Here is a 13,675-nt window from a genome sequence, read left to right on the forward strand (position 1 = left end):
ATTAAAATATCTTCCTAGTCAAGAGTAAACATCATCTTTCAAATTGTTCACTTATTATGATTTGATAGTGCGTATGCAGCAAAATGTGAAGCGCACAAATACTAATTTTGTCAACAAGTCTGATGACTTGAAACCTTCTATACTGGAATTAGTATTCTTCTTGTGCTAAGCTTCTAGGATCACAAAAAACTACCTGACCAGGCTCTTCTTTGAGTAATTTGATGCCCGTCATATCGTACTTCCCAGCCCTTGTGTCAAAACGCTCGTTCCAGAGACTCGCTAGCCTGAACGAGTCCAGTTTAACAATATCGCTATCCCTAGTTGTGTCGTCATCGTTATGGCTCATCAGAATCTCGTTCCTTAACATTGAAGTACCATTTCCAAATCGTGATCCGGTAAATTCTTCAAGACTCCGAAAAGCGTCGATGCGATCACGAGTATTCTGTCGGCAACTCAGGCGCCTTGGAACCTTTCTGAGCACTAATGGGCATACATGCGGGTAAGGCTTCTGGCAAGTGTGGAGTGTCGCTATGTATGCCAAAACTTCCTCTTGGACAAAATCTGCGAGGCTCGGTTGCGGAGTAAGGTCTTTACGTGTGTCTTTTTCGGTACTAGGTGCGTCTGGCCTTCCTAGAGACTTGAACGTCCAGCCTGAAGTTTTGTCCCACTGAACTCCCTCGTCTTCATTGTCCCAGTGCGACAAGGCATCACCCTTTTTGGCCAAATTCGCTACCGTCTTGGGCTCGTCTAGTACCAGCCCGTCTGGACATTGCTGCAGAAATCCCCATGGAAACGCAAAGACCATATTTGTACTAAGCTGGTCCCACTGTTCGAAGGTAGCGTAACCTTTTTCAATGTCTTTCATAATGACAGTGTAGTCGTGGGGTGACATGATTCGATGGATAATAGGAGACATTATTACACGGTTGTGTAGGAGCTTGATGGTCGAAAGAGCTTCTATGTAATTATGATATAGCTTGAATAGGCCCACGGGGGTTTGCCAGAATGTGGTATGAACGAACAATAGGTTTTCGCTCAGCTTGCAACGACGCTGGTGACGATCGTGCGATACTCTTCTACGTTCTCAATGTTGTATCGCCACATCTCATTCGGTAACCTCGAAGACTCTTAGATGTGGCAGATGGAAACCAATAAAGACAGACCTGCTACTGGAAACCGACTCATAATAACTCTGGTATAAATGGCTTTTGCGGTAACGATGAGTTCAACATCGTAGCCTCGCGATAAGAAGGTACTAGGCTTTCCTGACTCGCACTTGATCGGCTGATCATGACGTTGCTGCCGCCTTATGAAAAGAGACAACTGAACAGGTGCGCCGCAGTCTACACTCGTATAAGCTATAGGAGGTAATAATATGGAAACGCGATCTAGTCCTCTAAGCTCTTTACCTCTATATCATTATCGTTAGGAGGCAGTCATTTGGTCTATTCCTTGAACAGAGTAGAGCTTCCAAAGCCCTATTGACGAAATTTGTATTTGCCTTGATGAGGTGTCAAACAGCCAACACTTACGACGGATATGAAGAGACACGGAACAAGATATTTATAATACCTCATGGAATGCACGACAAGTACCTTGATCCGCCCTAGCTTACTCTTAATCAGGATGCGTGAAGCAGGAGTCTTCGTGGCTTTGCAGTCGGTAACGATAAATCTAACCTGGCTTGGTGAATATGTAGAAAAGCATTGTCTTCTGAAAGCACAAACACTCCGTGTAACCCTAGACCTACTAGACTAAGATTCTTGTACTCACAGCTTCCGCATCGACGGTCAAATCACACCCGCTCGACCTCTTTCACAGCCACTGAACCACAACTTCAATTCCACGGACTTACAAGCGCACGTCCGGGTTCTATATTCACCCTTGAGCTGTTCAAAACAAAGCTGACCAGAGGAAAATCTGAACGATGCCAAACCTAGAGGCCCCCACTGCGCCTCCATCTCCAGATCTCAGCCGCTCAAGTTGAAGATCCACCACCTCCGCCCAGGCGTCAGCCACCACCTGTGCCAAAGAAGGCCATAAAGTCCGATCAATCCAAGTGCGGCATCTGCTATCAATGGGTAGAAATAAAGCCCAAAGCCAAAGCCAATATCCATTTCAACAAGTGCTGGGACGGTCTAAGAGAGAAGGTGAAGGAAGCGAAGGATCAAATTGCGAAGAATAGCTTGGAGGAAAGTAAGATTGGAGAGAGCGGCGAAGTCTTATCGGACATACCGCAAGTTGCAAGCAGCGCACTGGACGAAAAAGAGGAACCATCCACGTCAATACCGCCGTTCTCATCAGACCTCGAGGAAACAGCGTGCCTTCTCTGCCATAAAGACTTGTACGGAATGAAAGACCTCGACGCCTTCAACCACCGCTTGATCTGCCTTAAAACCCTCTCCCTAGCTCGCTGGCCTGTCTGCGAGCTCTCCTTCACAGGGGAATCCGGGCCATGCGACGACGAACTTCCATGCAAAGGCACTGGCTGGGAAATCTACACCATACTCTGGCACTTGCACGCTTGCCAGAACAACTGCCATACTTGCCCCGAAGCACAGAAAGACTGGACAGCCTTCACTTCTCGTTGGACTGGTCGCACCGAAGTAACGCAGAGAGTCTTCTGGAAGAATATAGGGGAAAGAAAAGATTGGGATCTGCGGAAGCACAGGGACAGCGTGAAGACCAAGAAGAAGTCGGGGTTAGCGCGCGAGGATGGGATATACCGTATGAAAAGTTCACCGTTACGGAATTTACAGAGAATCGTTCCTGTAAGAGAGTCCCATAGTCAGTCGGAGATTGAGGTGACGAGGGTGGAGAAAGCTGTCGTGGCCGAAACGATCCCATTCCATCGGTTCAGAAGGTCCAGCTTCTCTGTAATGAAGCTCCCTCGCTCCACGAAAATGCGCACGGACTACAAACCTGAGGAAGTGACAATAGACGTACAACCTTTTTTCGATTCGAAGACTTTCTGAGTCATCTTTCTTGCAAAGCGCAGACCCGACTGCCACCCAAGCTTGTATCTAAGCCACTCAACGTCACCTCCCCTATCAAGAAACTACCGACCGACGGTGCGGCTGCGGTGAACTGCCCAATCACTAGCGACAAAGACGAATTGTCATCGCAGCTCCGACTCTTACGGACTTCCCTAGAAGCCCTCGCTCCGATGATCTCCGCGGCGAAATCAGACGCGCTTCTTAAAGCACCACAGCGGTGTTCAATCCCCAGGAACAAGGATGAACTCGACGACTTCCAAAAGAAGCTGTTAGATCTCTTGAAGCCTGTTGCAGAGCAACAAAGTGTCACGCTCCCTCGGAAAGCACGTTCGTTTCCAGAACTCACCCTGACTTGTCCACAAGAAGAACCCGACAGTCCGCCTGCATCGGCTTCATCCTTATCTTCGAATCAGAGCCAAGCAGGTTCCGTTGCACTGTCACAGGCACCAAGCGGCAACGCGACTCCCAGTCCCGCTACTGCAATCCAAATGCCTCCCAGCAGCACGTCTTCACCACCGAACGATAGCCCTTCGACCGCCACAACACCTCGACATGGCTCTCTCGATGCAGAGAGACCAGACCTGCATATTATTGGGGAAAGTGAAAATTGGCGTAACTCGCCTGCTGGGGCTCAAGAACGATTCCGTAGATTGGTAAAATTGAATTCCGCAAAGCCATACCTGGGACGGTCTCGTGATCTGGGGATGCAAAGGCTCGCTGAGGCAGAGGCAATTCCCAACTATATAAGGTCGTCTCCAAATCCGTGGCCGGCCAGCTTTGGTGAAAGAAGATCCATGACTGCTGTAACTCTGCCAGTACGTGGTAGGCCAGCATACCCTCTTCCGTCGCGCTTGCTAAGGTGGACGTTTTACAACTTCCAGGAACTTGACCGGGAGATGGAGGTCGAAACTTATACGTACGGTCGGCGTGGCGCCATCCCAGTCGCCTTGGAGTCTAATATCCGTATTGTTATCGATCCTACGCTGTTTGCGCAAGATCAAACGGCGCGTAACCGGGAGTGTTGCAGAGGCATGTTTGGGAACTTTACGGAGACGAGCGAGTAGATACAGAGCGTGGAGTGAACGAACAGAGAAGATGCCCCAAAGAGTGGGGTTTGCCAGTTCCTGTCTCATGGTTGGATACGCATCAGCTCTTCAAGCGAATGACGCTCTTTGGCTCGAGGCGAGGAAAGGTGATGCGCCCTGTCGCTGTGCGAAACACAAGGAATACAGTGAATCATGAATACACGCGGAATAGAAAGATCATGACTCGTGTATGGACTCGTAACTCTATGTATAGTCGGGGAATAACAAGAGAGTCATCATGATATCATGGCGATACTTCTGATAGCAAAAGTGAAAGAAACACCAGACTTAGCACACCCTTGGTGCGCCCTCTGAACCCATAATCTACACCTTACTCTTCTCATCGCCAACAACAAATACCTCAGTAGGCTCCGCTTCAATCTCATCCGACGAAAACGTTCTTGACCGACGAAAGACAGCCTCCTCAACTGTACCATACACCATCGTGCCTTTCTTATTGACGTCAGCCACATCACGGAGCTGCCATCCGAACCTCGCAAAGCGCTCGCGAACACGATCGTTTAGGCCTACGAGTCTGAACTGCGTGCTCTTCCCGCCGTACGCTTCGATGTCTGCCTTCAAATCTTTCAAATGCGTGAGGCCTGTTGTGTCGATATTATGCATTGCATACATGTCCAGTACAACACTGCGGATCTGAACAGGCTCTTCGAGGATCTCGGCTTTCGTGCGGAGACGCAAGGCGCGATCTTTGCCAGCGACACTCCAGTTGCGGTTTGCGTGCGCAGCCTCTAGCGTCGCCACATCGCCAGAGTTGAACGTCTGGACCGCGTCGAGGCACTGCGTCTTGATGTGGTAGGCGTTGTAGAAGAGCATAGACTGGTGGATGCGGAATACTTGGGTATCGAGAGGAGTGGCATGCATACCGGGTTGGCGGCCGTGAGAAGCCACCTCGATAGACGTTATGCGGTGAACGCGGTGGAAGGCCATAAAGAGGAGATGGTAGACGATGTTGAACCCGACGGCCGTGCCGATCCCAACTTCTGAAGAGACAAAGAGGGTGAGCCAGAAGGCCAGCATGGAAGTAGTGAAGTCGACGAGTGAGGTGCGCCAGTATCCATAGAAGACTTTAAGAGGTACAACAATGTGCCATACCGCTGTGACAATGATGGCTGCCAATGTGGCTTTGGGTATCCAATAGAGTGCTGGGGAAAGTTTGAAGATGCTGAGAATCACGACACCGCCCGCAATCAGACCGTAGGCTGGAGACCTGACGCCAGACTCTGAGTTGACGGCAGTACGCGACATAGCACCGCCGACCGCCATTGATGAAAAGAAAGAGTTAAAGAAATTCGTGAAGCCAAGATAGACTAGCTCTTGTGCAGCATCGGTAACGTAGCCGTTCTTGCGACCAAAGGCTTTTGCGATAGCGAGATGCTCAAGTGCAGCTGCAATGAAGGGTGCAATGCTTCGTGCGAATACCTTGCCGATAAGTGCCGAGTCTGGCATGCGAGGCGTTGCGATGCCATCAGACTTGACCTTGCTAAGTGCCCAGACAGGATCTCCATTCTCGAGGTCGATGTCCTTATTCACTGCGTACGAGATACCAGCGAAGAGAATGAGGACTACAGCACTACGACCAAGTGCTAGCAGCCATATGGCCTTGTTCTTCTTGCCCCAGCGCTGTCCCATCTTCTGCATGAGATAAAGCAGTAGCAGACCCCCAAGACCCACTCCGCATGTTGGACCATCATATTGTGGTATCTTGGCGAAAAGGTCGTGAATGATGTTCGCCGTACCGGAGCCGACAGTGATGCCGAACAGCGAGGGGATCTGGCCGAGCATGATGACGATGGCAGCTGCGGAGATGAAGCCGCTCAGAACAGGCACGGAAATAAACTCTAGCAGGAATCCTAGCTTGAGCAGGCCTAGCGTCATGGAGTAAATACCAACGGACATGGCAACGGCGGAAGCGATGGCTTGTGGTGAGTATCCGTCTTGGGCAACATCTGCGATTATCTCCGCTGTTAAGAGACCCATGAGCGACGTAGGACCAGTGGACAGGTCTGAGAGTTTTAGTAAAAAGGTCTTGAACGAGTAACACCAACTCACCCTTAGAAGTTCCCATTATCAGGTACAGAAAGTTAGGCAGCCAACTCGACATGAGTCCATACTGTCCGGGAATTGTCGCAATCTTCGCGTATGCCAGAGATTGAGGGATGAGCAGTACACCCACAGTAATCCCGGCTAAGGTGTCGTTCAACAGCCATCGCGGATTGTACTTCGGAAGCCATTGGATGATGGGCGCCTTCTGGAGTAAATACTGGCCTGCCACTGAAGGTGCGGCACGGACGGCCTTCGTTCCATACCGTATCGTCCGCTGGAGGGTAGTATCAGTGGCTATCGCTTCCCGGCTTCCTTGAGCCTTCTTCCTGAGATACTCCATAGTGGTTTGGCAGATATTAAGCAAAAACAAAGCGACAAGAGATGTTTTAGAGCTAGGACAGTGCGGCGTTGAGCAGTGGAGGAGGCTTATTGAGGGTCAATCCGAAGCACGGCATATCAAAGATATACTCCACACATCCTGGGAATTGGCGTTATCGACCACAAGGTAGCGTCCTATTGATGAAACTGGGTCTCGAAGCCATAGCGCTGTAGTTGAGCCTACTGGGTGGCCGGTCAGCACACCCACTCTCAACCGCTTACCCGCATGGAAACATGCTGGGAACGCCTAGGCGAAGTTGCGTCGAGGAACTGCCAATCATGGCAACAAGACATCAGCATGCCGGTCCCGCGATGTCCAATGAGGAAGTGAACTGCAGCTGGCATATCTGATACCCTGCTCAAGTCTCGACCTTCCGTCTTGGAGACCGAGGTGTGGGCGAGGAGGAGTGGAGATTTTGACGTAGTTGTGATTCGGCGTTCGTTTCGTAACACACCACTGAGGCGCAAAGACGTAGTCACGCTGTCAACACCAGCAGGGGCCGGTAAGGTATTAGACAAGCGCTTGTCACACTGCCGATATGCCTAAGCAGAGCCAACCCAGGGTTGAGTTGCGACTAGCATCGCCCTCGGGCCTGCTTCAAGCTTTTTGGCGATAGCCGAATCGCGTGTATTTAACTTAGTGGATTGGCAACGGCCAACTCAGACTGCGTGGTAGGAAACTCTCTGTCGAGGAAGAGATCTTTGGACGAAATTACCCCGCAATACACCTCATCAGCACTGAACTAGCTTCCGTCAGCCACCCCGCGCAAGGCTGGTTGAAGCCGCACGCTAGCGCCCTGAATTAAGCTTTGAGTCAAGCTCCACGAATAGACGGCCAAGCATCCTTGTCGAGTATCTCCCGGGCGGAGCGTGTGCCGTGTCAGTGCAGCCGACGATCGAAGGCACGACGAAACGTTCGTTTACGACGACAATCCCACCAGGCCCCAGTCTGCATAATTCGGTAGTTATCATGGTGGCCAACAGTATGGGAAAGATTGTGCATTGCGCAGATGGCATGACATGCAGTTGTCTGGGTTTGGGTATGACGACTAACAAATGTTACCCCTCAACTGGTGGCGGCACAATTTGGACATACTGGAACACGCTGTGTTTGTCTAGGCGTTCCTTTGGTGCGCAACGCCAGTGCGCCTCAGTGGCGCGCGTGGTTTGTCATACTCGCGATATGAAAACATAGAGCACTAGTCGGACGTGGCAACGATTTGACAACGGGCGTCGGCAATGCGTTCGTCATGAAGACAATCTATTGTGGTCACATCGAGCATCCGCATCAAACTCGAGACTCCAGTTTCCGATTTGTAGACAGCTCATGAAACTGACACTCCGATAGCCAGATCACACCAATGCGCTACAGATATAAGGCCAGTGCAGCAGGCAGTTCTTGCCTATCAACAATGTTCTAGGAGCCTGCTCTGGGTACGCGTACATCTGCACATGCATTCCCCAAGCGGGATCAGTTCCCGGAAACGATAGATGCATGCAGTGTGACCGGCGCCCTTTGACCCGATAGGGACAGGCTTCAAGTTCGTGCGAGACAGTTTCGCTAAGCCGTTTGGGAAGGTAGAGCTGGAGGCACTCTTGCGATGGCTGCAAAGATAGTGTGTGCTACGGTTGCCATGATAATGTTGCATAATGCGCGTTTGCTGCCGAAGATGCGTGCACATGACCACTAGTTGCTTGTGTTGAACAATGTGCGCTGATGCACAATTCGTCATGATTTGAAAGCGTGAAACGTGGATGATGGGCTCCATGTATTGACAGCGTCCCCCGCATTCGTTGACTTGGCTAATACATGAGGCGGAATCGGAGCGCTGGGGTTGGAGCCAAGAGACAGTCTGTAGTCCAGCCATGGCTGACTCTGGACTGACCATACTTCTCATGTGGTTTTGGCAAAGGCTTGACCAGGATCAGTTGTGCATCGGCCGGGAGACGTAGTCGGGCACTAGACACGGTGCCAGCGTGTTGGGTGGTGTGGGAGGAAATAAGCCACCATACCAAACGGCAACTCTCAGTCAGCGAGTCTCGCACAGAATCCGGACAAGGCGGCTTTCAGCGACTTAGTCCCTCCAATGGCGGTGATATATCGGAAAGCCGTGAAAAAGCCAGCGGGCGACATGGCAGCCTGGACCGTATGCCGACACCACCACACTGAGTGCAGACGGTGAATACACAGCAACAGTGTTCGCTATGATTAAAATCCAGGTATCCAGCTCGAAGAAAGTCGCCGAGGGCTTTGACTAAAGAAAAGAGTGACATCATGAGGAAGTCGTCGTGTAAGGTCGTGCAAAGAACCGGTGGGGTAAAGCTAGAACAGCGCGCTGCAGGAGGCCGTTGCATGCCCCTGTCAAACATCACGCGAAGGAAGGGCGACCCATGCCAGCCGCTTTACGGCAAGGGAAAGTGTGATAGCGCGAGGCGCGAAGGCGCATCGCTGTGTGAGAGAAGACGCGAACGAGATGAAAAGAAAGCGCGTTGTGAGGAAGGAGGGGTGGGAAGACGCGACGAGGGAGGTGAAGGGTGCCGTGTCGGAGACAACGATGCAAGCTCCGTCTCCGCGCTAACGCCAAGACGAAATTTATTATCGATACGGCAGTATTCCAGCCAGTGCAGCGCAGACGTCCCCGGCGAGAGTTGTATACCGAAGACATTGGAACATGGCGCGCAAGAAGAAGAGCGCGCAGGCTGATGCGGCGCCCAACAGCAGCGCCTCGTCGACGCCGCCGCCTGTCCCCAACGGCGCAGCAACCGCGAAGAAGCCGGCCGGCGAGCCCTCGACGTCTGCCCTCATCATCTGCCGCAACAAGTGAGTTTGGGCGGGTACTGCCGTCGTGATGCACAGAGACAATACCCTAATAGCGGGACTATAGGCATTGGCGCTACATCTCGTCGTTCCACGGCCCCTGGCTGCAGCTGCCCCCCGAGGTCCTCGAGTCGCTCGCCCACAGCAACTACCTCTCCCCGCGCCCCCACCCGATTGACCCCGCCGTCTTCTACGACCTCGTCAAGATCCGCAAGGCCGTCGACGAGGCAACCAATCTCGCCGTGCGCGCCACGTCGGGCTTGACGTCGGCCGCCCTCAGCAACAGCCTCAATGGGGGCAACAGCATGCTCGGGAACGCGGCGGCGTTGGGGATAGGCTATGGGGGAGGGGGGACCTCGAAGCTGAGCAGGGAGCGGAAGCACCGCATGCGCGAGCTGGCGACGAGCAAGCTGAGTCAGGCATATCATTTGGACGAGATCGCGGCCAGTGTAGCTACCATGCAGAGCGCAAGCACGCTGGAAGACGTCGCGCACCTGGTGCTGCAGCGCGAGCCCAACAACGTCGACGCCAAGTACGTCCACTTCTTCCACGAGAAGATTCCCAGTCGCATGATGGCCCAGTGTACACCTTTGCATACTTTGAATGAAATCATCAGCGAGCGACCCAACGACGGGAGCCCCCTTCGAACGCGCGCATTGACAAGAATCTTCAAGGAGGACTATGTGAACTCCGCCAAGGACCTGAGTGAGGCCTTGAGCACGGCGCGGTACATGATGGCACAGCACCGCGCAGGCAACGATCAGCTGGTACTGGCAAAGACGCTCCAGGAGCAATACGGGAGGGATTGGCGGCAGGAGGTCAAGATCCCCGACGAAGACCACCCCAGTTCGCTCGAGACACAGTTGCTGTTCCATCGCGCTGGCGTATACTTCACTATAGCATGCGGCCACGTTAATGCTGCCCTCGACGGCCTGCAGGCAGCCGAAGAGGCAAAGGCACGGCGCGATGCTCAGATCGCGGAAGGTAAGGAACCAGACCCCATAACACCAGAAGAAGCGCACAGCAATCATCTTCGTCTGGAAGCCCGCAAGCAGGTCCGCCAGAACGCCAAACGCGCCCTTCGAGACTATGTTGCCTTCCTCTCACACTTCGACTACACCCCCGGTATCTCCGCTAAGCTCGCCGAAGAGTTCCTACGCAGACTGGGCCACTCGGCGAACGGCAGCCCCAATGGCTATTCGAACGATAAGATCAAACCGAACATGAACCGCCTCATCGAGCAGACAAACGGCGCCTCTTCCCCCATCTCCGAAGCCCTCGTTCCTCACCGCAGCCCGACCAAATCCTCCTCTGACCGCGCATCGTGGCCCAAACTCCCTCCACCGGAGATATTCAAAGTCTCTCAGCTTTTCGATGCTGCGCCTCCCGCCTCTCTACCCCCGTATCCACCGCCTCGCAACTCGTCCGAGTCTGCAGCCTCAGCAGCAGCCACCGCCTTCGCAGACAGCCACGAGAGTATAACATACCACCCCCTCATTACAGATGCCCTGCATAGTCTACTCCTCTGCCATGCGCTCATACAAACACCACCCAAAGAACACCTTCGACACGCTCACAATGCCGCCCGCCTCGCCCGCGTTTGCGATGGCTACCCCATCTTCCTTGCTGCACGTTCCCCCGCACGCGCAGACTGGATCGAAGTCCTCCGTAGAGCCGGGAACTGGATCGGCCTGTCAACATCCTGGGAGAACCTCTGTCGCCCCGCACCTCTACCTGGTCACGGAAGCGGTAAGAACGGCTCCACAGACGTAGCAGGAAAGAACGGCATGAACGGATCTGGTGGCGGCGAAACAGAGGCCCAACGTCGCGAACGTCAGAAACACGAAGCTATCCTCGAAGCTCTGGCCGACGAACGCGTCGTCGACGAAGAAAGCTTTCAGCGTGCAGTTCGCGCGCGCGAGCGCCGCAATAGAGAGGACGAAGAGGCCGAGAAGAAGAGGCAGCAATCGCCTCCTAGTGATGCAGATGGCAATCCCGCGTCGCCACAACCTACCCCACCCAAGCGCTGGGCGCAAGATGACGGTCGCGAATATCCTATCAGTACGGAACGAGCCGAAGCCATCTCACGCTGGGTCAGGGATGCGCCGCCAGTGGGCGAGAGCAGTGGTGCGAAAAGCAAGAAGAGAACAAAGGGCAAAGGGAAGAAACCTTCCTTGAGGGCGGGTGGAACGGGCCTGAGCCTTGCGGAGAGCGTCGAGACGATGAGTGTTCAAGACGAGGAGATTGATGATTAGTGCTAGATTTGGATGTTAAAGAGACCCTTGTCTTGATGACCAAGTGGAAGGGGGGACTATTCTTATTGAGAACTGTGGCTTTGGCTTGATAGAGTTGGAAAGTAGACAAGTCTTCTCATTAGCGCTTGTGGATAGCAGATGAATATCCAAAGTGGTCTGATGATTTGGATCATCGTTCATTTCTCTCAATGAGACTATACTATATGCGGGCCCATGGGCAGCCACTTCCTATCTAAAAGCCTCCTTTTCCATCGTATGTGAGCTCTTGGCATCGCATAGTGAGGAAACCCTCACTTGATCAATCAGTCCGCCATAAACGCCCTCTCTGATCCCCCGATAGACATATGCTCAACCTCCGCCAGGTTCACTCCCTCTGTCTCCTCGACAATTCTCTCCCAGATATTATCCGATTCCTCCACTGGTACACTCTCTCCGTTCCACCCGTGCTGCAGGTCCTCTTCCGTAATCACAAAGTCATCCTTCTCGTTGTCTTCAAGCACTCCGTACGGCTTCTCGGGTGCCACGCTATGGTTTAGTATGCGGTTGAGCGGCAATCTGTTTGCAGCCAACCAATACGCGCGATGAAACCGCTTGTCAGAAGCCTTCATGTTGGGAAACCACTTCTGTTCGATCGTTAGGTGACCCCCGTTGAGGCATGAGGTGAACCACTTAGGAACACCCGGCGCAATAGTCGTCCAATGGATCTCGTTATGCTCATGAGCAAAAAGTCCGTATACGCCGATGCTGGTAGTCGACTTGGCCGGTGGGTCCCACTGGAACGGGTTCGTAGCGTTATGTAGAACTAGAATCGACATTCTGTTTCCATCTTTAATGAAGCCTGCCGTGGTGTGCGCGTCCCATCTGTAGCTGTCTGAGTTGTAGATTCCTTGCTCGAACTGAGTTTGTAAGAATGACTCAGCAAATTCGAAGCCGTGTGCAGCTTGTAGCTCATACAAAACGGCCGGCCACTTGTACTCGTCATAAGCGTTCGTGATATGCTGAGGTAGAGTCTCAGGGTCGACGATCTTGGGAGGCGGTGGTGGAGGTGCTGCAGGCGTATGCGGTCGACGTTGCGGCATATAGACCAAGGGTCGCGCATGAAACGGCTCTTCATACGGTGGGTAGGGAGAGGTATGTGGTGGTGGGTAATACTGCAGCGGGCCGATGTAGTGCATGGGGCCCGGTTGTGGTCCATGAGGAGGCGGATGGTAGTTTACTACTGGGCTGCTTGTGGAGTTCTGTTGCTGTGCATGTTTTGGTTTGGGTGAACCCGGAAGAAGACGCCTAAAGCGAGGAGGAGGCGCAGGTGTAGATGTCAAGTCGTCAACGATTGAAGCCTTGCGTTTGTGAGGCATAGATGCAGGCTCTTTGATCGGTTCATACTGCGGCGCGGAGGCTTGGGAGGAAACTGTCTTTCTCCTCGTTGCCTCGCCCTTTCTTCTGTACTCCTCCTGCTTCTTCTTGCTCTGCGCATCAATCATGATAGGGTTGTGGGTTGGCCAATACTGGATAGAGGGCGCTTTCTGAGCAGGCTGGGATTGGAGTATCTGCTGCTGATGCGACGGTTGCAGGATATTGGCGGATGGATGAAATCGAGGGCGTGGAACGACAGTTTGTTGTGACGGATGACCCTGGATGCTCGATACTGAGGGATGAATGTATGCTGGTGCAAATGTGCCGTACGGCGATGAATACTCTGAAGGGCCCCGCAATGGGTTCGCAGGATCATGTTGGCACGGGTAGTGCTGGACATCGTCGAGGTGATGAAGGGGTGGAGTAGGTGGTCGTTGTCCGTTCGCCCAATGCGGCACAGGTACCTTGTACCGATGTTGGGGTTGGTGGATGATTTCGGGCTTAGGGGAGATAGGAGTTGGGATGAAAGAACTTGCCGCAGTTGTTTGTGGGGAGGGAGCGCCAAAGGTAGCCACCGAGTCCTTGCGCATGGATGCAGCGTCATGCACGTCATCCAAGCTCATAGCCTGAGGCCAGCCGGAAGGCGCGCCATGTTGAGGAGGGTTCATCTGGTGTAATTGCAGCAGGTTGATTCGAGAGGCTCATGTTTGGTGTTGAAGGAGGCGG

General features: G+C 53.0%; 5 protein-coding genes across 5 annotated transcripts; 2 read left to right on the forward strand and 3 right to left on the reverse strand.

The window, feature by feature from the left end:
- Positions 1-148: 148 nt before the first annotated feature.
- Positions 149-892, reverse strand: BKA58DRAFT_434411 (uncharacterized protein; the record flags this gene model as incomplete). Its single annotated transcript, XM_046173267.1, has 2 exons — positions 149-442; positions 494-892. The coding sequence occupies 2 exons, from the start codon at positions 890-892 to the stop codon at positions 149-151; spliced, it is 693 nt and encodes a 230-aa protein (XP_046031535.1).
- Positions 893-1,575: 683 nt separating this feature from the next.
- On the forward strand, positions 1,576-4,232 carry BKA58DRAFT_447268 (uncharacterized protein; the record flags this gene model as incomplete). The annotated part of the gene is made up of 3 exons (XM_046174227.1): positions 1,576-1,662; positions 1,968-2,771; positions 2,999-4,232. The coding sequence occupies 3 exons, from the start codon at positions 1,576-1,578 to the stop codon at positions 4,058-4,060; spliced, it is 1,953 nt and encodes a 650-aa protein (XP_046031536.1). The 3' UTR covers positions 4,061-4,232.
- Positions 4,233-6,898, reverse strand: BKA58DRAFT_22674 (sulfate permease). Its single transcript, XM_046166381.1, has 2 exons — positions 6,152-6,898; positions 4,233-6,105 (listed from the first exon to the last, which is right to left on the reverse strand). Exons 1-2 carry the CDS (start codon positions 6,483-6,485, stop codon positions 4,406-4,408), a joined length of 2,034 nt encoding a protein of 677 aa, XP_046031537.1. The 5' UTR covers positions 6,486-6,898; the 3' UTR covers positions 4,233-4,405.
- A 1,900-nt stretch (positions 6,899-8,798) lies between these two features.
- On the forward strand, positions 8,799-11,596 carry BKA58DRAFT_396917 (uncharacterized protein; the record flags this gene model as incomplete). The annotated part of the gene is made up of 3 exons (XM_046171393.1): positions 8,799-9,015; positions 9,143-9,344; positions 9,409-11,596. 3 exons carry the CDS (start codon positions 8,799-8,801, stop codon positions 11,594-11,596), a joined length of 2,607 nt encoding a protein of 868 aa, XP_046031538.1.
- Positions 11,597-11,747: 151 nt separating this feature from the next.
- BKA58DRAFT_447270 (uncharacterized protein) lies at positions 11,748-13,617 on the reverse strand (the record flags this gene model as incomplete). The annotated part of the gene is made up of 1 exon (XM_046174228.1): positions 11,748-13,617. The coding sequence occupies one exon, from the start codon at positions 13,615-13,617 to the stop codon at positions 11,899-11,901; it is 1,719 nt and encodes a 572-aa protein (XP_046031539.1). The 3' UTR covers positions 11,748-11,898.
- Positions 13,618-13,675: the final 58 nt, after the last annotated feature.

The sequence above is a fragment of the Alternaria rosae genome (genome assembly GCF_020736505.1).
Source record: "Alternaria rosae strain MPI-PUGE-AT-0040 chromosome Unknown BKA58scaffold_1, whole genome shotgun sequence".
NCBI classification, from domain to species: Eukaryota; Fungi; Ascomycota; class Dothideomycetes; order Pleosporales; family Pleosporaceae; genus Alternaria; species Alternaria rosae.

Coding starts and splice junctions, on each gene's coding strand:
- BKA58DRAFT_22674 (XM_046166381.1), bottom strand. CDS start 6,485: ATGGAGTATCTCAGGAAGAAGGCTCAAGGAAGCCGGGAAGCGATAGCC. Junction 6,106..6,151: donor GATAATGGGAACTTCTAAGG/GTGAGTTGGTGT, acceptor TAAAACTCTCAG/ACCTGTCCACTGGTCCTACG.